At 40.3% G+C, this 24,589-nt stretch overlaps 1 protein-coding gene across 1 annotated transcript in view; it reads left to right on the forward strand.

The window, feature by feature from the left end:
• The first annotated feature begins 499 nt into the window (after window positions 1-499).
• Window positions 500-24,589, forward strand: part of TLL1 (tolloid like 1) — a 141,092-nt gene continuing 117,002 nt past the window's right edge. The window contains exon 1 of the mRNA XM_026065406.1: window positions 500-746. Coding sequence (XP_025921191.1) covers window positions 590-746 — 157 coding nt within the window. The 5' untranslated portion in view covers window positions 500-589. The remainder of the gene's footprint in view (window positions 747-24,589) is intronic.

Consider the following 24,589-nt stretch of genomic DNA (forward strand, 5'->3'; position numbering starts at 1 on the left):
ATTGCCCCCCCCCCCCGCTCCGTTTTCTTTCTTTCCTTCCTTCCTTCTTTCTTTCTTTTTCCCCTCTCCCCGTGGTAGTTTGCTGATGTGCAGCCCGGATCCACCTTCCGGCAGCGGGAGCGGGACCGGGGGCGGCGGCGGGCGGGAGGCGGGCGCGGAGCGGGGCCGGGCGCGGAGGAGCGGGGCGCGGGCAGCAGCCGCCGCCGCCCCCGCGGGAAGTTTGGCTGGGCTTTGACAGAGGCGAAGGGACGCCCTGACAGACAGGATCTCCCGGCCTGAGTCCACCCCCGCGCCCACCCACACACCCGGCAACTTCTCCCCTGCGAGGTGGCGGGGGTGGGGGCGAGGAGGGGCCGCGGCGTTCAGTCTCCTTTCTCTATGTTGCACCCGTCTGGCTGGGGCTACCTAGAGAGCACAGTCTCTCAGAGGAGCCTCTAGGTGGAGAAGGAAAAAAACAAAACAAACAAACAAACAAAAAAACCCTGGGGTTCCTCCATCCCTTACCCTCCTTTTTCAAGTCGGCGTGGACAGCTGAACCGTCCTCCTAATTCATCTGCACCCCTTCCGCCACCTCTCTGCCCGAGGGAGGATGAAAATGCTTTGCTGGAGAATGGCACTGTGGCTGGCTGGGTGGACTTTCTGTGGGAAGCCTTCCTCCTGCTCTGGCCTCGATTACGACTACACTTACGATTTCACCGAGGAGGATAAAGCGGAGGCGATAGATTATAAGGATCCCTGTAAAGCCGGTAAGTGACTTCCACGCCTGATACAGCTTCCCCCACCCCCTCCCCCAGATGGTGACTTTGTCTCGGCTTTATTTTATTTTGGCGGCGGGTGCGTGAGGGCAGCCCGGGGCTCACCTGCTACCCGGCCACCTGGGGCAAGGACCTGCTTTCCGGGGACTTCCCGCTCTGCTGGCGCTTCCAGCGAGGCGAGGAAGGGATCCCTACCTCCCTGCCCCCACTGCCCCGCGGCTGGCTGCCTGCCTGGCGGGGCTCGGTGCGCGGCGGGGCTCGCTCCTGCCCGAGGGAGGGCAGAGCCGGACCGGGGATGCCCCAACTTGCCGCCGACTCGCAAGTTTCCGCGGGCACCTCGGAGGCTCCGCGGCCGCGTCCCCCCTCGCAGCGCCCCGCGGGCGGCGCCGCGGCCGTGCGGCTCCTCCCCGCGCCCCCCCGTCCCTGCCTCCCTGCGCCCCAACCTGCCGCCCCGGCGCACCGCGCTCCCGGGGGCCCTGCGCGTATTTGTCTGGGTAGCCACAGGGCCGGGGGCCGCGCGACTTCACGCCTGCGCGGGTGCTAGCGCGCCCGTGTTCGCTGCGGTTCGGTGTCCGTCCCGCCCGTGGGGGCGGCCGCGGTGGTGCCCCGCGTTGCGTCTGCGGCCCCTTCCTAAATTTTATAGGAGGAGTGAAGTTAGCGCCTTGTCACGTTGCAGAGCCGATGAGCGCTCTTTTCTAGAAGTCTTATGTTACTGACTGAGGACCTCAGCCTCCTTCGTGCCAGGTACAGTGGCTGTCCACTAAAGTTCACGGCGGTCAGTCCTCACTGGCTGCAGAGGAAMCAGATTCACTGATATTTCAGTAAACAAGTGCATCTTGCTCATAGGTATTTTTTTTTTTCAAAATATGTTATGAACAACAGTGGTGGTGGTCCATTCTCAACAGCTCTAGTGTTAAATAAGTACTTAAGTTTTCCAGCAGCCTCTTTTGCATTAATTAGTTATTTTATATTCTGAAAACTAGTTCAGCCAAAGGTTGTGTTCACTATGTCTGTGTGGTTTTGTTTAATTTATTGAGGAGAATGTGGTGAACATATATGCCAAATATGCAGACACTATGTTTTTCTAATCACAAAAATATTTTGCTCCTAAGTGTGAATTGCTAGGTCTTACTTGCTTACAACTGAGGAATGCCCAAGTTCAAAATGAGCAGAAGCAACTGCGAACAAAACATTATTTTTTTTCCAATTAGCACTCACAAATAAATGTACATAAGTAACTTGCCATAATTAATTTGAGCTCTTCTTTCTGGTCTGTAATTTAGSAAGATTCATATATATCATTTTATTTAATGAGAAATACATGTATTTACTTTGTCTGCTGTGGGATTTTTTAAGTATTTCTTTCTTCACAATGGAAGTAACAAAAAAATTATAATTCATGACAGTAAGTGTCTTAAACTTATGTATGAAAGAAAGATGACTGTAAGAAACTGTGGAATATGGTTAGCGTTGACAGTTCCCTGCCATCATTTGGCTTTGCTCAGAGAAAGGAGATATCCTTTTTGGTCCCTTTAAATATTTTACAAAACATTAGCCATAAAATTCTTGCTACTGATATGTGAGGTGCTTAGGATACTACTGTGATGAGAGACAGGTTGACGTGGATGGTTAGTTGTGTGTAGTTCCCGTTAGTAATCACTTCCAGAGTTTTCTGTTTGCTGAAGAGCACATTCATTAATTTTAGTGTGTGGTAGTTCTTCAGAAATGAGACTGCATGTTACGTACCACTGCAGACTGGGTGTGTACCATGCACTAATCATTTTTAATCAAAATTAGAAAGCTTTATACATCAATGAAGCTGATCCTCCGACAGTATTTCCCAATTATTTTTCCTTCCTTAAAGGCTACATTAGTCTTGATGTGGAAAGTATATTGACTAACTGCAATTCCCATCAAAGTTGATGGGAATTGTGGGTGCTCAGTCTCTTTTAGGTTCATAACCTAGCTGTGTGTTCTTGTTAGGTCAGGTCTTACCATCTGGGGCGGGGGGGATATAGGACTCCTGTGAGTAATTTTACTGATACCTGCTCTTAGGATGACTTCGACAGTGAAGCCCTAAAGAAGGACAGAGTCAGACTTCGTACATAGAAGTGTGAGTTGTTCACGCTTAAATCTGTATGGTAGCGTGTGTAAGTTAACAAGATAAGATAATACTTCTAAAATTGTGTTCACTGTATGCAAAATTTGTATGTTAGATATAATTAACACTCACTTTTGCTGCATCTCCAGGGCCTGCAGCTGAGGTTGTAGAAGTGTTTTTTGTAGCTACTCAGGCTGATAACAGTTAGGAGTCAGATACAAGTGAATTTCTGCAGCGTGGCAAAATGAGGCAACACCCAAAGTCAGCTATTGCTTTACGTAGTAACATACTTCAAAAACTCCAGAGTTGCATAGCAGACTTCATAGACCTGCTAGGATAATTTAACCTATTGTAATTTGTAAGCAAATTGAATGCTTTGAAAGCAACCACAACTAAGGTTCCCCAAATATGCTGATGCAAGATGGATTTACATATATTTAAAAAGTCATTTGCATTCTGCTTTTCTCTAGTCATTAGTGCTTGCTGCTTAATTTTTTATTCTATAGACCACATAAGAAAATGTTCTTGTGCCATAAAGGACAGTACACCAGGCCTCAGATCTAGATTACATATAGTTATAGTTCTATACAGATAACTCTTTATAGTCATAGCTCTGTTGATTCAATCTTCAGTGTCCACATCTTTTGGTAAGTCCCTTTCCCCTCTCTTCCCCTGCCTTTTAGGAGAGCTGGATAAATTTACCAGAAACAGAGAAATACCCTGTAAGACATTATAGGTATTCCATGCGTATTTTAACATTCTCATAAGAATTACAGCTCATAGGAAGACATTAAGGAAGGGATCCTTTTTGCTAGTGTGCTTAGAATCGTCACGTTCCTTCGGCTTACAAAATTTCTGAAAATGGTGTGGTGCAAAATGCCGCAGAGGCAAAAAAGTACCTTTTCTTATGTGATACAATACAATGTTTCCCTTCATGAAAATAGAAATCTAGAGATAACAGTCTGATAGATGCACAGTAAGGTTATGAGTTGTTTCTGGAACCGGAGTCTCTGGTTATACCTAAAACTGCAGCCGTTTTATGCAACAAAGCAAAGTTCAGTCCTAAAGGCAGGCACCTTTAGAGCAAGGGGACTCGGTGGAAGGAGGGCCTGGGGAAACGCTGTTGTGACCGTGCTCAGGAGAAGAGGGCTGGTAAGGAAGCTATCGACATTGCACGGATTAAGTTGATGAGCTGTGCGGTTTCCTGTGTGTTTGTCTGCAGACCTTTAACCTGCATATGAATTTTTGGTCATGCCACTTCTCCTTCTAACAAGTATCCTGGCATGCTGTAACAGCGGGATGTGATGTAATGCAGTTTCTGTGCTTCTGATGTCTCAGATATTTCCTTGTGTCTCTCTGCAGGATATTGCCCTCAGTGTTTACCATTGTGGAGTTCAAGTATAAGGCATTCTTAGTTCATCTTCCAAGATCTAATTTGCCGGAAGATGTGAAACTGGGGATATCATATTCGTTTCAATGTTAGGCTTTAAACAATCTAAGAGCACAGATGAACATTTGTATAAATCGAGTATTGCTCCAAAAAATAAAATGCCAAATTAGGTTTAAATGGGTACTGTCAAGCTTTTCAGATTATAGCACTCACATTTATCTCTGGATTCCCAAGATTGTTTTTTGTGCCTCTCCCCTCCCCCCCCCCTTTTTTTACAACAGGTTATAATAAACCAAAGATATCTGTTGAGATACTTAGTGAGATGGGTAGAAAAAGGATTTCCCATCCTGCAGTAATTGCTTGGAGTTTGCACTAAGCTGATATTAAAGGTTTTTTGAAAGCTTTTGTTTTCTTTGCTTAAAAGAAAAGATAGGATTTTTTCTTCCCCCCAGTTAGGATATTCTCCTGAACTGTGGGAGATTAGACAACAAGTCTCTGCTTTGTTGCATATTCACGTTACTGGGGACTGGTCCAGCTGCCAGACTGCTGGCTATGCTGACATTAGTCTCTTTTACTACTTTCTTTTAGGCATTTCACTTCCTAAAAATGATTAAATATTTGGAGAATAGGTTTGAATTTGAATTCCTTGATCTGTTGTTTTTCACTGTTGTGGGTCTTGGTCTTTGGACCAGAAATTCTGTCTTGCATTGGGGAAACTTTTCCTGAGGAGAACTTCACTGAAATGTTTACGTTCTCACAATAGTTAGAATTTGGATTTTTTTTTTTTTAATGCAAACATTTAGTTGGGATTTTTTTTGAATTATGCATGAACTGCTTGCCTTGGAATAGAAGCTCTTCATTTTGTTTTTTCAGTAAAGTTAGAAATAAATGTCAAAAGAGTAGTAATAAAGGTGAACAATTATCTTCACAGGTTGGTAACTTGGCAGTTGATTAGCTTGCTGTTCTTTGACTACGAACAAATTCTGTTTTATATATGTGTGCCTGTTTGAGAATAAGTGAAGAGTATGAACAGTAAGATCTTCCTCATTGCTTTCATTTCTCACTCTTGTGAGAATCTAAGCAACTCATTTGGTTTCACTCCTTTTAAAAACTTTTTTTGATTTTCTGTAACAGACGTATTAGTACTTACGTCACGCAGGTGAGGAACCTAGTTATGTATGGTATCTGTAAAGTATCTGAACAGGAAAAAGCTGAAGGTAAATGTTAAGTATAATTATTATATAGTGTCATCTGTAACTGCAATCTAACTTTTGTTCATTACTGTTGTAAAAAACACTTGTATACTTCTAGGATATTTTTAGTTTTGTATTCTGTATTCTGGCATACATGTGTTTTCGGCTGTAAGTATGTCAATACACAATCTGATAATATGAAAGTTCTTAAGACTTCTCATTATACATTTGAATCTGTTGCGTAACTTAAGCAGTTGAGATCTTTTGCCTTTATATTTCAGTTATGCAGTGCATTCTGAAAGACAATGTGCAGTTTACTATTATTATAGAGGATGTACTGTTAATATCACTTGCTAGATTGACCAAGCTGTGACTATTCATGTGGTAAATGGGTGCAGTATAGGCAGCTGAAACAGAAACAGGCTTTCTGAAATGGTCTGTCCCAAACAGCATCTATCCTGCTGTCGATAAACTTCTAGAGTGAATTAGACTACTGAAAAATGTAGTTTTTAAATCATATTTCCTTTTACAGTTCTCCACCATTATTTTAAGTGTTACATAATGCCCTTTAGTGTGGTATCTCAAAAACTTTTAAAACAGATTGGTGTGAACATAAAGTTCTTTTCCTCCTCAATTCTTTACTGAAAAGATTATTTCAGTAGTGAAACTGTGGAAAAACAATACTGAAAAAATATATTTGCCATTCTAACTTTGTGAATATCCTTCCGTTCAAAAGGCCCAGTTTCATGTCCAGACTTCTTTCCGTAGGGATCTGTTTCTGAATATATTTCCAGTGTGTCAAACAAGTGACCTGCAAGGAGCAGTATTACATCACGGCAAAACAAGCCTAATTGACAAATCTAATTGAGCTTGGAATCAGGTCCCCAGGCAAGCTAGGAAACATTGACCACACCTGGATGTCTGCCTTATGTCATTCTTACTGCCCCTCTGGAAAACAAGGCTGATAGGCTTATGACATAATTCCTTTCACTTCTTTTTTGGAGAGAAAGGGTCACGTCTGTGGTGCAGGGTATTGACAGAAGGGCTGTAAAATGGAAGAGCCAACTTCTGGCTTTCACAGGCACAGGGGATGTTGTGGAGGAAAATGGACTTTTTTTTTTCCTTCTGGATGCATTGCGGTACTCTAAATTTAATAACAATGAACAAGCTAAACAAGGGGAGAAATCTCTATGCTTTGTTTATAGAATGTATATTTATTCTTAAACTGAAATAGGTTTTTATAGTCTAGCTTTAGACTGATGAAAAATAGGTTTACAGAATGTTGAAAATGTTATGGTTATACAGCATTCTGTATTTTTAGCATATCTGAAGGGTAGATGATTCTCAGAATATTCCAGAGCAAACCTAAGCTCTGGGATTTCAAAGCTTTCAGTAGCATGGGCAGCATTTCATAATATTTTTCTGACTTTTCTTAGCCTCCTTATGGTCTGTCTAGTCTACTTGGTCCTAGTTGTTATTGAATGAAGTCCGGTCCTTCCACTCATGATCACAAACAACCTCTCTTCACCATCCTAGTACATCCCTGCAAAGCTGTAACAACTGCAAGTGTGACTAGGGAAGTCTTTGGGTACTTTTAGCTCCCTCTTCCTAGGATAATGTTTTTTTTTCTTTGCTAAAGAAAGCAAATGATAATAGTTAATCTTTTAATGTATGTTTATTCTTCATCACCTTACTCGTCTTCTGGTTTTTTCCTGGATCATCTCTAAACATACTTCACTGTTCCTATGAAAAGCTTCCTTGTTTCTTGGTTATTCTTCTCCACTGAATGGACTTTCAGCTTTTCCCTGTGCTGTCTGTCCAGTCACTTTGTCCTCCTCTTGTGCTTGACCTGTTCTTTTCTTGCTTGCAGGTTGGCAATTCTCTCCAAGTATAACTTCTAGCTCCTCATCAGGCTTTCTGTAGAATTATCCTCTGCTGCAAGAAGTTATGCTGGCTCATATACCTTGTTTCTCTTTGCTAGTTCTGAAGCAAAGAAATGGGCCACCTCTGCCCACAGCTGGAAATGGAGGAGGATTGGGCTGTACATGACCAGCATGTCTCAGGGGCATAGCATCTACTTGCTTAGTGGGCTGTTGGTGATCAATTAAACAGTTCATGGAAAACCCTGAAGTATCCAACTACAAATATTTGTATGGAACACATACATGAACCTTCTGTTGCTGTTGGATGCGTGTCCATAAATATCAAGATCTGAAGTGGAGACTGTCCTTGCTGAGCAATTGAAATAACAGTACTAGAAGTACTTTAATATAAAGCTAGTATGAATAATAATAGACTAGGACAGGTTGAGATGGGGAATGTAAATGTAGAGACAGGGCCAGGGACATGTGGGGAGTTTCTGTGTGCAACCCTGAGCAGGTGTGCAACCCGAGTGAGTGGCTGCACTTGCAGATTGCTGCAGAGGCAGTTCTTACTCATACAGATAATCTCTTTTTTTTTTTTGTTGGGACTTCTGCCCAAGTAATGGCCTGCAAGTGCAAATTTTGAGTGACAATAAATCTGTGAGTATCAGATGCTTGAGAATATTTGAGCATAATCAGAGAGCTCTTACAGAGCAATAATACTCCAAAATGTAGGTTTGTGGGTTTTTCCTTCAATATTTAAAAACAGTGACTGTCAAGACCTAAACAGCATAAAATCAATTTTATTCTAAAATAGCTCCTAATTTTCTTTTCTTGAGGTATGTGAAATACGATGCATCAGGGGATGCGTAGTGTGTATTTAACCAACTTCTTTGCTATATATACTTTATGGAGGTGAAGTCTATTGACAAGAAGACCAATAACTGACTACAAATTGATTTTGAAATTTTATAGGCATTGATGAATTGCAGAATTTTATTTCATGCAATTCCTGGTCTGAGGGGTTCTTTTAGTCATTTAAAACACATGAATGTTCTTATCAACGATTCCTGTTACTTGAAACACTAGGAATTTAAGCATAAATATATTTTTTTATGCAAGTTACATGGGAGTTTTAATTTTAAAGTAGCCATAAATCATGCTTAAAATGTTGGTGCAATCCAGCAGAATAAAGTTCAGCTCTGCTGTGACTGTCACTGTCAGTCTAAAGGTACATCTCATCAGGATTCAGACCAACAGAGGTCTCTGGATTAGTATTCTACTATGTCATTGACCAAGTATTGAATTTTTAATATTACAGTAAGGAATGATGAATATTGAAACTCTTATCTAATCAGCAAATAGTCATCAAAATCAGGACACAAAAATGCAAAAGAAATATGTTTAAACTTTCAGTGCAACTGAATCTGGATTTGAAAAATAGCTATTTTGCTACCTGGATGAATTTCAGCCTTTTTCCTACAAAATTGAAAAGGCAAAGAGATTCCTGTGCTTAAAAGGTGCTAGTACCTCTTCAGCCACATTGTATTCCTTGGATATTGGAAAATATATTATGTAGTTTAAATATCTTGGAAGAAATGGTGGGGCATGTACATCAGCGGAGAGTAAAGTATCTAAGGAGCTGTACATATGGATTACTTTATTCTGATGTTAGTAGCAATAGTTAAACATCTCCCTAGTAACACCTCTAACTGTTACCAAAGAAAAGAGCACATTTTATTGGTGTCTAACATTTTAATAGATGTTAGGTGCATTCTTGAAGTCATGGGAATCTTGTCCCACTGAAGATCTAAAATTTTACCACTTCCCGCAATAAAGTAGAAGGAATTCTCAACAGGGCACATCAATTCTAGAAATAGTGGCCAAGACACAGAGTTTCTGTATCTTTCCAGATGATGTGCTCAGATAAGAGAGGAAAATCATTTCAGATGGTCCTTACATAATATCCAGATTTATTTAAACAGTTTAACTTGCACAGCCAATTATATTTGCTTTCATGAAGAGTAGTTTTAGAACAACTCTGCGGGTGTGAGAACATGATGATGAACTGCCCAATTTCTCCATCTGGTAAAATGTCTTTATATTTATAACAAATTTGCCTGCATCTTCATTTTTTACTTATACCACCAAATATACTTTTACCCCTTACTCAACATTTCTCCTATCATTGTACTCTTACCTCTTTTTTTTCTTGTTTTTTTTTTTGGGGGGGGGGGGAAGCTTAAGCTTAGTTACTTGAAAACTGTTTCCATATTTATAATTAACTGTGTACATCCCTTGTAAAGGTGTATATACATATAGATATACATAACTGATAAGTTCGGTATTTTCTGTCCAGGCAATCTGCTTAGCCCTCTTCTGACTAAGAGCATTGTGTGTTCCAGTCCAGAACTGCCAGCGTCATTACAAAGACATATTACACATGTTTTTGTGGTCATCTTCATTTTAATACCAAGATCTTTAATCTGTCTATTTACCCTATCTTGTCATCATAAAAGCTGCTTCTTCTTTCTCTAAGCATGCAGCTAAAAAAGAATGGATTCAGAACTAAATTCTAGAATCCTTATTTAGTTGTTACTGATATGCCTTAATGACATTGTTTTGAATACCAATATAATCTTTCATGCTGTAAAAGGAATTTATATTAAAAAAAACACCCTCAGACAAAAAAGCCTAAAGCCATAAATAACTAATGAACCAGATTCATACTGATATGTGTTTTATTCCCTAAAGGTTCACTGAAATAATTAAGGTTACTGGAAAGCTATTTAATGGAAAAGGATTAAAAAAAGTCCACCTTCAAAAACAGAAAATTAAAGAGAAAGGACATGATAAACACATACAATATACAAAATTGTACAAGAAAAAATAAGATTTTTGCTTCTGCTCTTAGTGTTTTGTTAAATTGCAAAGTGGTGAATTCAGAACTGAGACACTGAGATGTGTTTTTTTTTTTTTCTTTTACACAACTTTTAGATTGAAAGTCTGCTATAGGACGTTATTGAGGCAGTGTTAAGATAGGGGATTTAACATTTAGATTGATAGCAGGAATATCCAGACCTCTTATAATTAACAGTGATAGCATTTTCAAGTGGATATTAAACTTCAAGCTTCAGAGTTTAAGCCAGTCTTTAGCAGCTAGAAACCAGGATGAGCCTTAACGTGTGGCAAGATTATCCTTGTCCACCTACTGCAGATTCTTGTTTCTTTCTCTGAAGCAGCTGGTAGTGACTGCTGTCAGAGACAGGACCTTGGATATGCTCCAGGGTTGCAGTTCCTTTGTTCCTCAGCCCTTCCCAAATGCTATTTCAGAAACTCAGGCCTTGTAGCATGCCCAAAAGATGAATGCAGTTTGGCTATTTTGGGAAGTGAATGAAATTCAAAGCCCACTGTGACCATACATGCATCAAACAACTGTATTTCATGAAAATGAATTTGTGCAAACACAAAAAAAAACCCATTTACCTAATGTATATAGATTTGTATGGATCCAATGGAGCACTTACATGCTTATCTTTAAACACATGTGTAAGGTCAGTAATATACATGCTTGTCTGAATACCTAAGGAAGCATTACTGAATCACAGAGGTATGTAGAAGTATCTGTATAGGATCTTTAAAGTTGCATATACTGATTATGTGCGCGTATTTTTTTGTTTACGCTGGGAAACACCATGTTTATCTGTATATTGAGCCTAATCTAAAGTCTATTGAACACAGTAGGAATGCTTGCAGTTACTTTAGAGATAATATTTATAKGTAAATAAGTAATAAGGTGTAGAGTTGACTAATTTACTCCTGTGTATTTCATCTGTGACTTACTTGCATTCATGTGTTCGCATGTTTTTCAAGCACATTAGTGAAGGCAGTTGGATTTTTGCCCCAGTATTTCTATAGTTGTCATCACTATTGCAGTAGTATCATGAAATCTTACATTCAGTGACCTTGTGATTGCAGGTTCTTTCTTGCTGGACCGGGGTGTGAAAAAAATCCAGCAGCTTGCAAGAGCATCTGATTTTTTTTTTCCCCTGCCCCCTCATAAGAAGCCTCAGGATAAAATTGGATTTAGATTACTGCAAATGTTTCTCAATCTTTAGAGATAGGTTTCTTCTTGTCATAGCTGACTACTTTATTAGTTGTTCGACGTGATGAATGGCTAAAGACTGATGAATATGGTGGTTGCAATTGCACGTGAAGTTCCTTGTCTGTGTAATTTCAAGAAATGAAAAGTCAAAAATAAGCCATTTGTGACAAAATATTGCAGGTATATGATACTAGTGTCAATATAGTTTTAATGATATCAGCCAAATCATGCACCATGACAAACATTGAATCTCTCTTTACTAATTTGTATTACCTCAAAATTAAAATATTTCCTGATTCAGTGTAACGCAGGGGCTGTTAGAAGCAAAGGTGATCTTGGAAAACCAGGGGAAGGAATTTGGAGRAACAGCTATACTAGTATTTCCATTGATTTAGTAACTGGAAAAATTAGTTAAATTAGTTAAAAATAAAGAGAGCAGAAAAAGTGTATCTTTTCCTAAAACTTCATGTAGTTTGTCTTGAGTGCAAAAAACTCTAGATTGCAGTATAGGCATAAGTATCTTTATGGGATAGTCTAACTCAATGCAAAACCTGCATTTAACCACATAGTGGGCTGCTTTTGTGTTTCTCAAACTTCTACTTTCTTTCTGCTGTTGTCTGAGTGTGTTTCTTAAACTTTAATCATGTCCTGAGTGAAAACTGCAGATGACAAATGAGGCTAGACTGAGGATTCTTGTTTGAAGAAAGTCCTTTACTTGGCTTTAGTCATGGAGTTTTCTGGAATTGTTTAGCAGGGAAATGAAGGAGAGAAATCTTTGCCCATCATGAAAAGGTTTTCCTTTTATAGCTCATAGATCCCTTGATCCCTGATACACTTAAGAAGTATGGGAGAGGTTGAGCTGAGAGAGGACAGGAGAGGTATTTCTTTTTTTTTCATCCTTTATCTGCATTCTTAGGGATGAAACCTTTTCACACGTGGAGTATGGATGAAAATACAGAGATTTGATTGGGGCTCTTTGGAAGTTTTCATTCATAGTATCTCTATCTTGGAAGCAGCCGAATTAAGTGTGAATTGTAGTACTGATGGTGTTAGGTTCACAGTCATTATATCTATTGCAGTGAAACTTGGGTCAGAGAAAACTTATAACATAGGTCCTTTTTTGTGTTATGGAAAAGCGCTAAAATATGGAGACATCTCCCTGATCAAAACCTGCATTTATGGAGATATGCAAGTCTTGAGGGAGTCAGAGCTGTGCTAGAAAGAAATGCATGCTATTTTACAGTGATTAGAGTCAATAGTGCATACAGCCAGCTAAAGTCATAATGATTTTTTTTAACTTGGACAAAATTATATTTTGTTTTTTTTGAGATGAAAAAAAATGCCCATTAGTTTTATTTGGAGTATGGTACAGAATTCTATCACATATACTATATTCATGATGATTCTTTGGTCTAGTTGTGCTAGTCCCAAGGATGTATAGGAAGTCAAAGGCTTCCTGAATTATTTGGGAAGACCTGATTGTAAATCTAAACCTTTCCTGTGTCTTCCCTAAGTATGAACAAGTTCAAGCTAAAGGCCTTAAGGAAAAAAAATAATAAAAAAAAATAATAATACAAATTTCTAACTACATAAGTTTTTAGACGGAGGAGAATCATGTACTCTGCTTTGGCTTCATTGACCTAAAATGTTTTAGGTCATATCAGTGAAGTTCTCTTCTGTTCTCCTTCTGATGAGCAGATACCACAGAAACCGGGAAGGATCTAGATAAGATTTTGAAGCCACTTGCATGTGCTAAAGAAACAAATTAACATCCTCATTCTTCTGTGCTAATCGATTCTGATTCCTTTTAGTTCTTTATGGCTGCTCTGATATCAAGATAAATGCTTTCAACAGCTGGCCATCCACTGCGAAGGAGCATGTGCATGTGCTGACAGGATCTCAGAAAGGTGCCCATGTGCTCCTGCGCTGACACAGCTACAGCGTGGGACCAGTCGCTCCCCCAGCGCACCGCCAGCCAGTGCAGCATTCCTGCCTCCTGTCTTCATAGTCTGTTTTGGATTTTGTTCTTCTTCCTGTTTGTCTGACAAGCCACAAAGGTGCCTGTGTTTCAGGCTGGTACTTGTAATTGCTAGGTACTCAAACTAGTCATCTGGAATAAACGGGCATCTGCATGGGTCATCTACCAGGGGAACCCAAGTAACCAGGTTGAAAATTGAGATGCAGAAGAGATGTAAATTATCCTGTGCTTAGCTCTGTGCAGCTGTAGATAGGCTGCTTCCAGTATGAACTTCTGAGTGCATTTTGACTGGAGATCAAAACGCTCTCTGTATTCAGACACTGCTAAGGTAGTAACTTTTAATTAAAACAATGATAGGCGTATCAAAACTCCTGGTGGTATTTTGTTACGACATGTCATTCAGATAAATATGGATGAATTGTCCTAACACAGATCTTTTATTTCTACTTTGGCATGCTGCTTTAGATTGTTCACTGGCTGTAAAATGCCTAGTAAAATGCTATGGTTTATTAAGACTGTATCTCAAAGTTAGATTTCCATTTTCTCTGTTAGGCTGGTCTAAGAAAAGATAGCCTTTCCTTGCAAACCTTGATTTTTCATCTCTTGGGACCACCATAGCTACAATAACACTATCTAGCATGTTCATTCATTTACGTTTATCTCCATTCCTGCCACACAAGGTAAGGCAGATGAGATGTAGAAGAACCTGCATCAGTGATGTTCTTGGCCCTAGATTGTGTTAGCTGGGCTGTGGTGTGGACTGTACAGTAGGGAGCTCTGCCCGGGGCAGTGATCCACAGCAACCAATGAAGGTATTTCTTTCTTTTATGATAAAGTAGTGTCCTCATTTTTTTTTAATTGATTTGTGTTTCTTGAGACGTTTACTCGGGAATAAAACAATTAGTTGCTGTTCATAAATGATGCAGAAGCAGATATAGTAGTCATTGCAGTTTTAACTGGGCGCTTTGAATTGGATGCAAATGAAAACTCATTTAAAATGCTTTTTTCTGTTACTCCCCATCTAGAGTGAGAAATTATATAGGAAGATGTAGCAAGGGCGAGCATAGAGGAACTGTTGCGAGTTGTGAGGCAAAGTACATCATTAGGAACACTCCTGTTATCTGGAAGTCTGACTTCCTGTCTCAGTTTCCTTGTGGGTCTCAGTGAATGGCAGAAGAAATGGAACACCTTCCTGCTTGGCCAAAAACTCTGCTAAATTACTCCTTTGGCCGCGTGCCATGCCGTGCTTGGGAACACATCCTGCAGCTCCCCCCTGAGTCTGGAGGGTACTCGTTACAGTTCCTAGAGGCCAGCGGAGCAAATGTCAGAAAGCCCTGTAGCAGGGAGAAAGGCCTAGCCTTTCGCACCGTGGGACCGAAGGTTGTAATGCAGGCATCTTTTTGTGCATTCAAGCACTTTTTGTGCTAGGGAGGAGGGGTAGGTGCATTGATGTTTGTGAATGTAAACTTCCACAGGAATTAAGGAGTGTTAAAGAACTGGAGTATGCTATGGTGCAGGATTTTCATGTAGGTGTAAATTCTTTTAATACAATGAAAAATAGTACAGTGTGCCTTACAGAGAGTACCAAAGTGTATTTAAAATGAGGTCTTTTAAACCAGCATTCAGTTCAATAACTATTTTCCTGTTTTTTCCCCAAGGCTGTATATCATGTGAATTGGTATACATGCTGAAGTTCTAAATATAGTTTTATTGTAGAGTATAAAAATAGTGTAATATAGAATTTTTGTATGCCTCTTAAAAATATATATATATATATGGTGGAACATAAGTCACAAACATCCTATTAAGTGGTAATTCCATATATGATGCATCTTTCTTGTTCTGTGTACAGATGAGGATTTTAAAATCATTTTCCTTTTATTATTTGTTGTCTCCCCTATATTTTCGCTAACATATCCATTAAAAACCAAAACATTCAGAATCTTAGCTCTAAATTAAATTAAAGCCACAGCACCAAACTTTCCATTCAGATGATAGCTTCTATATTTTTCACTTTACCTACATYTGACATGGAAGAAATTTACAGCTGTCTCAAAGGAAACTTAGTGAAATTTTCTATACAGCATTTCCTAATAGTCTTTCTCTATAATAGAAGAGATATTGGGACAGTGTTTAATAATTTTTGGCCTATTTCATCATATGTATCCAAGACAAAAACAGTTTCTGATTCACAGGAAATGGTTGGCACTGTTAGAATTTGGTAGCCGTCTTGCTTCAGTCCTCCTTGTAAAGGCAACTAAGCCTTTCCTGACCGGAGCTCCTCTGGGCTGCTGGCTAGTGCTCCCCATGCTGATCCCTGCCCAGTGTGGGGCTCAGCCCTGGGGAGGCTGACGAGGTGGAGGTTTCTGTGAGCCGCCTGCAGGAAGGTGGAAGGAAAGGGGCTGAGGCTGAGACTACGCTGCAGTATCATTTTGTGGGGGCAACTTTTTGATATTTAGGTCCTGGTTTTGGAAAGCTGGAAGTTGGCAAGTCTGTTATTCCCAGTGCTCTTTCCCCCCGGCGAATCCATTTTGCCCTTTGTATTGCTACTGAGTCAGTTCTGTGCTTGCTGTGCTTTCCCATGTTTCCTCTTCATTCAGAGGAACAGGGAGAAGAGGTTCCTATTCCTCTGGCTGCAGCTCTCAAGAGAGACACTGGTGAGAAGCCAATGACTTTCTCATCTTTTGGGAATGTTGCACGAAATGTAAGATTTTAACTAATATATTGGGGGAATGTTGATTGTTAATGCAGCAGTATTGTCAGTGTCCCCAGTTAAAAATGTGGCCATTTTAAAAATGTGGCAAATAGTGCCATGTAATAAATGAAGAAATGCATCTCCTTTATTAGACTTTTGAGCTCCAAGGAGAGGGACTTCAATGGTGCAGAGGGCAACATACATGAATATATGTGCATATAAAACATATACATATGGTTTTTAAAGTCTGTGTCAGAAAAAGATAGAAACTAAATTTTAAGGATACCTGCATCATTGGACAGTAAATTTGGTGAGTAATTAAGCATTGTAAGCTTGAATATTTATGGTCAGATCAGTTTCTGTACATCTTTTAATCATAACAACAAAATAGGTATTACTGTATAATGTAGTTAAAATTGCTCAGGGAGAATAATAAAATTATGCTTTTGGTTATAGATTTGAAAAAATATTTTTGCCAAATATAAAACAACTGATCAGATAGCATACTAAATGTTGTCTTGAAGTATATATGATGCAAGTTTATAAAGTCAAAGTAACTGCGTTGTTCACACTTTGCTTCTTGCAGAAGCAAGAACAGCCTTTTCGGGAAGGGTCAAATTCAGCTCTGTTATAATCCCATGCAATTTGTTGTCTTCAGTGGAGTTCTGTCCCTGATTTTACCCAACAACTGGGTTTGGTTAAGGAACACACTACATTGTCAGTATAGCATATTTTTTTTCTTAAATGGTAACTGATAGAGAATTTAGTAATACGTTTTCTTGTAGCAAGGACTATATTGCTTCTGTGTTCTTTGACTCCTCTCTTTTCTGCACATATATTGTTTTGTAAGAGAGGCTCTTCTCGCCTCTTGTTGCCATTCAAAAGAATTCCTGTAGTTAAACATAGATGTTCATTGTGGAAGAAAATACAAGCTAACAAATTCTGCCATTGGGTGCACAGAGCAAAATTTGTCTTAACTATATGTATTATTTTCATCCTGACTGTCGAAGCATGGATTTGGGTCCATTATTAAATGTTTACCTTTCAGCCAAATTTATAAAGATGTTAAATGATTGGCCTGTTATGTTTTAGCAATATTGCACATGGTCATATTATTTAGCTCTTTAATTTCTGTATTCAATATGACACATTTATCTGATGATACTGTATTATATCTGTGGTTAAACTTAGGCTTTTGCTTTCCTGTGTTCATGCCTTTTTCAGAACAGTTGCTAATACTCTGTGAAATAAAGCCTGCAAAGAGAATCTTTAGATCAGTTTTCTTACATAATATAGAAATTCATAGCTCTTCAGTAAACGCACGGCACTATAAATCTGAAATGAATTAGTACATCTGTATATATATTGGCCTGTGGATTGATTGTTTTTTATTTTTGGAATATAACTTAAAAAAACCCCCAAAACTTAGTGCACCAAAAAATAGCACATAGTACGTCTTGAGGAAAGCCCATCAATACCTTACAGGCTTGCGGAAGCGTAATTGAGGTAAAAGTATTCCTAAGGAGGGCTGCTTGAGGGAGGCTGTTGAAGTTTGGCCTGACTGGAGCCGTCAAGCTTGTATTCAGCAGATAAGTTTATAGAGTAGTAAGAAGTTGGATAATTCTAAACTGATTGTTTTGGTTGTTGCTTATATAAATTACATTGACTTTTCATTTTTATGTGTATGGATAACAATTTTTTTTTTTTGTTTCTATATCTTCAGCTTAGACTTAGGGTACTTAATGTACTAAAATATTTGCAAGTTTTGGTTGTATATCATTTATACTGTGAACATACTCGGTTACAAAGAAACTTCATTCTCTTTCAATGAGTCCCATTAGGGCCAATTAAAACTGGGGGTGCTGGGACACCTAGCTGTAGTATATGTTGACACAGAGACAGTTTGATAGACAAACTGTGACCTGAAGAAGTGCATGAACTTCAGTTTTCATTGTGAAGATTTTATGGAATTTGGTAATATAAATGAAAAATGGGAAATTGCTCTCATTATTTGTTCTAGATAAAATCTTGCAGAAGTGTTTGCCAGCCATTTCCCTGGTTTACAAAACAGCCTAACATTATTAAAATTAGAGTAGTAAAATCTGCCTGGGGGACACTTTCCTGTTGGAAGAAGACTTGCTTTAAAGGCTTACTGCTGTAAGTATTATGCATATTTTTCCTGGAAACAAAGTATGTCTTCATTTTGTTCCAGTTACTGTACTTGTGAAAATATGTTTGTGGTATAGAGGCTCATTTTATAATAAAACAAGCAATACAGAAGTGAATTGCAACTACATAGTAGAAATGTTGATAAAAATTAGGAGAACATTACAAAGATTGCTTGGTCTCATAAATATATTGCCTCCATACCTATTTCTTACAGAGAGAAAGCAGCTCTCTGTACTTGATGGCTGTACCATTTGACATTTATTTTGTTGCTTACGGGCTGAGTTTTGTCCTCAGTTGAGTCAGTGGGAGCTGACTTCACATCCACTGGCAAATCTGTCTTGGAACGCAATTATGTTAATAGTTTGGATGAGATCAAACTGACTGCAAGGGAAAAACGAGCTGCCAGCTATATCTCATCCACACGTGAAATATGTCCATCTAGTAATAAAAAAAAAAAGGTTACAATTGAGCTAATGCATTGATGGACTATTTTGTGGGAGAATGAAGGCAAATTCTCAGGCGAAGTGCAATATACATCTGCCTTCAAAATGACAGTTTTATTTATCAGTAGAAATGTGTCTGTGCCAAATTGCCTGCCCAAAACTGTAATCACCAGTCCAGATTTTGCAAGCACTTGATATGTATTCATTAGGAGAGCAAACTTTGGCCTCTTCAGGCACCTGCTTGGAGGAATCCCATGGGTTAGGGCCCTAGAAGGAAGGGGCGTTCAAGAGAGCTGGTTAATATTCAAACATCACTTCCTCCAGGCTCAAGAGCGGTGCATCCCTATGAGTAAGAAGTCAAGCAAAGGAGGTAGGAGACCTGCATGGATGAGCAAGGAGCTCCTGGCAAAACTCAACCAGAAGAAGGAAGTATACAGAAAGTGGAAAGGGGGACAGGCCACTTGGGAGGAMTATAGGAACGTTGTCAGAGTATGCAGGGAWGTGACGAGGAAGGCTAAGGCCCGTTTGGAATTAAATCTGGCAAGAGATGTCAAGGACAACAAGAAGGGCTTCTTCAAATACATCAGTAGCAAGAGGAAGACTAGGGAAAATGTGGGCCCTTTGCTGAATGGGGTGGGTGCCCTGGTGACGAAGGATGCAGAGAAGGCAGAGTTACTGAATGCCTTCTTTGCTTCAGTCTTTACTGCTCAGGCCAGCCCTCAGGAACCCCAGACCCTGGAGGCAAGAGAGAAAGTCTGGAGAAAGGAAGACTTTCCCTTGGTGGAGGAGGATCAGGTTAGAGACCATTTAAGCAAACTTGACACCCACAAATCCATGGGCCCTGATGGGATGCACCCACGAGTGCTGAGGGAGCTGGCGGACGTTATTGCTAAGCCACTCTCCATCATTTTTGAAAGGTCATGGAGAACAGGAGAGGTGCCTGAGGACTGGAAGAAAGCCAGTGTCACCCCAGTCTTCAAAAAGGGCAAGAAGGAGGACCCAGGGAACTACAGGCCAGTCAGCCTCACCTCCATCCCTGCAAAGGTGATGGAGCAGCTCATCCTGGAGGCCATCTCCAAGCATGTGGAGGACAAGAAAGTGATCAGGAGTAGTCAGCATGGCTTCACCAAGGGTAAATCATGCTTAACTAATCTGATAGCCTTCTMTGATGGAATGACTGGCTGGGTAGATGAGGGGAGAGCAGTGGATGTTGTCTACCTAGACTTCAGCAAGGCTTTTGACACTGTCTCCCATAACATCCTCATAGACAAGCTCAGGAAGTGTGGGCTAGATGAGTGGACAGTGAGGTGGATTGAGAACTGGCTGAATGGCAGAGCTCAGAGGGTTGTGATCAGCAGCTCAGAGTCTAGTTGGAGGCCTGTAGCTAGCGGTGTCCCCCAGGGGTCAGTACTGGGTCCAGTCTTGTTCAACTTCTTCATCAGTGACCTGGAGGAAGGGACAGAGTGCACCCTCAGCAAGTTTGCTGACGATACAAAACTGGGAGGAGTGGCCGATACACCAGAGGGCTGTGCTGCCATTCAGAGAGACCTGGACAGGCTGGAGAGGTGGGCGGAGAGGAACCTCATGAAGTTCAACAAAGGCAAGTGCAGGGTCCTGCACCTAGGGAGGAGTAACCCCATGCACCAGTACAGGTTGGGAGTTGACCTGCTGGAAAGCAGCCCTGCAGAGAAGGACCTGGGAGTGCTGGTGGACACCAAGTTAAGCATGAGGCAGCAATGTGCCCTTGTGGCCAAGAAGGCCAATGGTATCCTGGGGTGCATCAGGAAGAGTGTTGCCAGCAGGTCGAGGGAGGTGATTCTCCCCCTCTACTCAGCCCTGGGGAGGCCCCATCTGGAGTACTGCGTCCAGTTCTGGGCTCCCCAGTACAGGAGGGATGTGGCACTACTGGAGCAAGTCCAGCGAAGGGCTACAAAGATGATTAGGGGACTGGAGCATCTCTCTTATGAGGAAAGACTGAGAGAGCTGGGCCTGTTTAGCTTGGAGAAGAGAAGGCTGAGAGGAGATCTTATCAATGTGTACAAGTATCTGAAGGGAGGGTGTCGAGAGGATGGCACCAGACTCTTTTCAGTGGTGCCGAGCGACAGGACGCGAAGCAATGGGCACAAACTGAAACACAGGAAGTTCCATCTGAACATGAGGAAAAACTTCTTCACTGTGAGGGTGACAGAGCACTGGAACAGGTTGCCCAGAGAGGTTGTGGAGTCTTTCTCTGGAGATGCTCAAAACCTGCCTGGACGTGATCCCATGCAACATGCTCTAGGTGACCCTGCTTGAGCAGGGGGGTTGGACTAGATGATCTCCAGAGGTCCCTTCCAACATCAACCGTTCTGTGATTTTTGGTAGGGCACGCTTGTTCCTGAATAGTCCCTGAAAGTTTTTATTGCCTGACCTATCAACCCATCCCAGACATCTTTCCCAAGAGTGCATGTTATGGAGTTAGACTTTTGTGCATCAGTAGTCTGGAACAGGGCATCACCTTTCAGTTTGTCCAAAATGCAGGACTGTGGATGGAAACCCAAGCAATAAAAACGTGAACCCTGACTTCTGAATAATGAGCTAAAGTTTCTTTAGAGTAGGCCTGACCTTTGCTTTCCATCAGCACAACAAATGCTCCATAAGACAATGACAGACAACTAACTCTCATAACCTACGCTGTGAAATGAGATTACTGTGTAGCATCTCTCCTTTACAGGCAGTATGTTTTTCAAATAGACTTCCCTTCCAGAACTTTTAAATACATTTGTCCTTAGTTTTATTGGAGATATTGAGAAGGTTTGTATTATGGTTTTCTTTTATTTTCATTTTTATATTGGCAGAAGAAGAACTAAAGCAAAGTTTTCATCTCAGGTTGAAGCACTATTTGGTGTGATTGCTCAGCTTCTGATCTCACTACTGAGAATATCTTGTTTTAGGAGTTGATAAAAAATATTTGGCTGTGTTTCACCTCAGTCATTCTTGGCAGTTCTTCATCTGCTCTTCTGGGGTTTCCATCTGCTCTTTCATTCTTCAGTTTATGGCCCAGTTCAGTACCAACAATTCCAAGTAAGTGGAAAAACTGTCTCTGATTTTCAGGGTACTGAACTGGATGCAGATACTATTCTGCATTTCTGTCAGAATCTTCCAGTAGTTTATCTCATTACTAAAATGAGTTTTCCTGTAATTTTCACAATTCATACTGTAGTGGCTATTGGTGCTGAATAATCATTTGGTCTCAGATGACTTTTGCTGCTAACCAGCCCACTGYGTTGTATAGAAAAAAATAACGCATATGCTTGACCACAACTGCTTACTTGTGTATTTCACTTTCAAATGTGTTTTTAATTTCACATCTTTTTTCTTTTTTTTTGTCTTATTCTTAGACTTTTTTTTATAGAAAAGCACAATTGTATCAAAATTTTCTTTATCATTCGGATGGCAAAATTGTAATTATAATTGTGTGGTGCTTGTGTATTGAAAGGCATTATCTAATAGTGAAAAAAATGCATTTGTTACTTGTAGGAGATAGCTTATCTGACTAAATGCAAAGATTAACCTGAAGGTTTAGAAGGCAAATGTAACAGAACAAGAAAGAGCCCGATAGTGAACAGATGCATAATGAAATCATTTATTCACTGTTTTTCTAATAAATTTTCACCTTAATGCTAGTAAAAAGATGTAATGGTCCAGCATATGCCTGGCACTGACATTTATGAAAGTCTCTCACTGAGTTGGCAATTTTTTGCGGTAGAGAATGCTGACAATTAAACATGTAAACATTTTTTGTAACTTTAATAGAGAAAAAAAGTTAATGAACAAATAAAGTGATTTAAGATGCTGAAAATTAGTAATCTTTACCTACTGTTTTAGGTGTATAATGTTTAATGAGAACATACCAAACAACCATTTCTTATATTTCACTATTATTTTTTGTGCTCTCCTGTTTGTTGTGTAAACTGCAGAGAGTTAGAGCAGAATCATATATAGGAGATTTATTTATTTATTTTTAATTTGTCTCCTTTTCCCTTTCAAAAGTAACCATGAATACCTAAGTGTTTTCCTTCAGTCATTAAAACCATTGGAATGCAAGGTTCAGCTGCCTCTACTGCAGGGAAAGGATAGGGAGCCTAAAAATCCTTTCAAACATAAGTAAATAAACCCTAATACGTATTTTGCTAATACATATTACCAAATCAGCTGTTTTAAGAGCTCCAGGCATAGCAGTATGGTCATGGCAGGCAAAATCTGGGGAGAGGAAGCCTTGCACTGACTTACCCCCCAAGTCTGCCAAAGGCAGCTTTTGCCATTTCCCAGCTACTCTGAAATTTGAGTGCAGCTGATTATTGCTCTCCCAGGTGACTGTGCCCAGTGTGCCTGGGGCAGCTGTTGAAAGACAGTTCTCATCTCTTGCTCCCAGCAGCCTGAGGAGGAGTGCGGGTGGGGGCACTGCAACGTCAGCGTCAGCGTAACAGGGCGCCTGCAGGCCTGCTGGCTGCTGCTGCTGTGAGACGGTGCAATCTCCTGGTCATTCAATATTCAGAGTATCCCAGATAGGTGTTTCCCAGCTCTGCTGCCCGCAGGTCCTGCAGGACCGCTCCCTGCCAGCATCACCATCTGTAAGGGATGGAGGATGGTCTGCTCTTGGTGTCTGCTAGTGGTGTTGCTCTGAGGAAGTAGGGAAGCTGACAGGAAGGGAGCTTTCCCAAGCTGTTAGTGAGGAAGGAGTGAAATTAAAAGATTGTTTTGTTCCTTGTTCTTGAAGAAAGTGCAGAAGTGACACTTTTTGGAGTTTCTGGGGGAAAGAATTATTTCCAAGTAAGGAAGACATTTCTGAGAGGTACTCATGTAGAAACTGACTGGCTTGTGCTGTAGCTTGGTGCAGTAACACTAGACAAATAGACTGGCAGAGCCAGAGCTCTGGTCAGAGGTTCATTTAATACTTTTCTTTGCTCCTTAAAACCTTGGAGAAATTTTGCTATTGGCTTCTGTGCAGCTAGAATTTGTCCTTTGACTCTTTTGATTCACTTATAACTAATGAATCATTGTCCTAAATACTTTTGCTCTGACTCAGTTTAAAGATTTATGGTGGTCAGCATCAGCGTTTGTGATACTGGGTGTCACTGGATTGCAGTGTAATTGTACAGGCATTACAGGTATACATATATAATACTGCTTAAAAGGCATCGTTAGGCGGGTGGAGAAGTATACCTGTGGGGTTGGGTTTTTTGGTGATTTTTCTTTTGTTTTTAACTAACTTTGCAATTGGACAGCAGCTATTTATAACCTTGAGATTATCTGGCTTGAGTCCAAGAAATTCAGTGTAGCAAGTATAAGAATAACACTGAAATGAAGGTGCTTGCTTGGGTATGGCCTGAGGGCTCAGAGGAAGAAAACTAGCCTTCCTGTGGCCCAGTTCTTGCTGTGAAGTACTTTGTGTGTAGTCTTATCCAATTCATTATTGTACCTTCTTGCCCTGAAATGAGGATAAAAGTAGTATCTCTTTAAAATGATTATCTTTCTAAAGAGCTTGAGACCTTCAAATACAATGTATCTTGTGCTGCAGCTGAAATCATCTTTTGCAAGTTGTGTCTGTGGAAATTCTGTATTTGTATGCGTATGTGTTTGGCCTGGGAGATCATGTAGTCATCTGCGGCTAATACTCGGTGCATATGCTGATAGGTGGTTGATGTCAAAAATGGAAATTCTGACACACAAAAACTTACTTTTGGGGACTGTGTTAGTTTAGGAGCTGCTTTTGAAGATTTGGCCCTACAAGCACAAATAATTTTTACAGTTCTTGTGGCAGCATTTCAGCACTAGTTCTAGGTTGAAAACCAAACTTCTATGAAAGAAGTCCTGTTACTGTATATTTTATTCTGAAAATCTTCTTTTCTATTGCTG

The sequence above is a fragment of the Apteryx rowi genome, unplaced genomic scaffold (assembly GCF_003343035.1).
Source record: "Apteryx rowi isolate R43461 unplaced genomic scaffold, aptRow1 scaffold_227, whole genome shotgun sequence".
Taxonomy (NCBI): domain Eukaryota; kingdom Metazoa; phylum Chordata; class Aves; order Apterygiformes; family Apterygidae; genus Apteryx; species Apteryx rowi.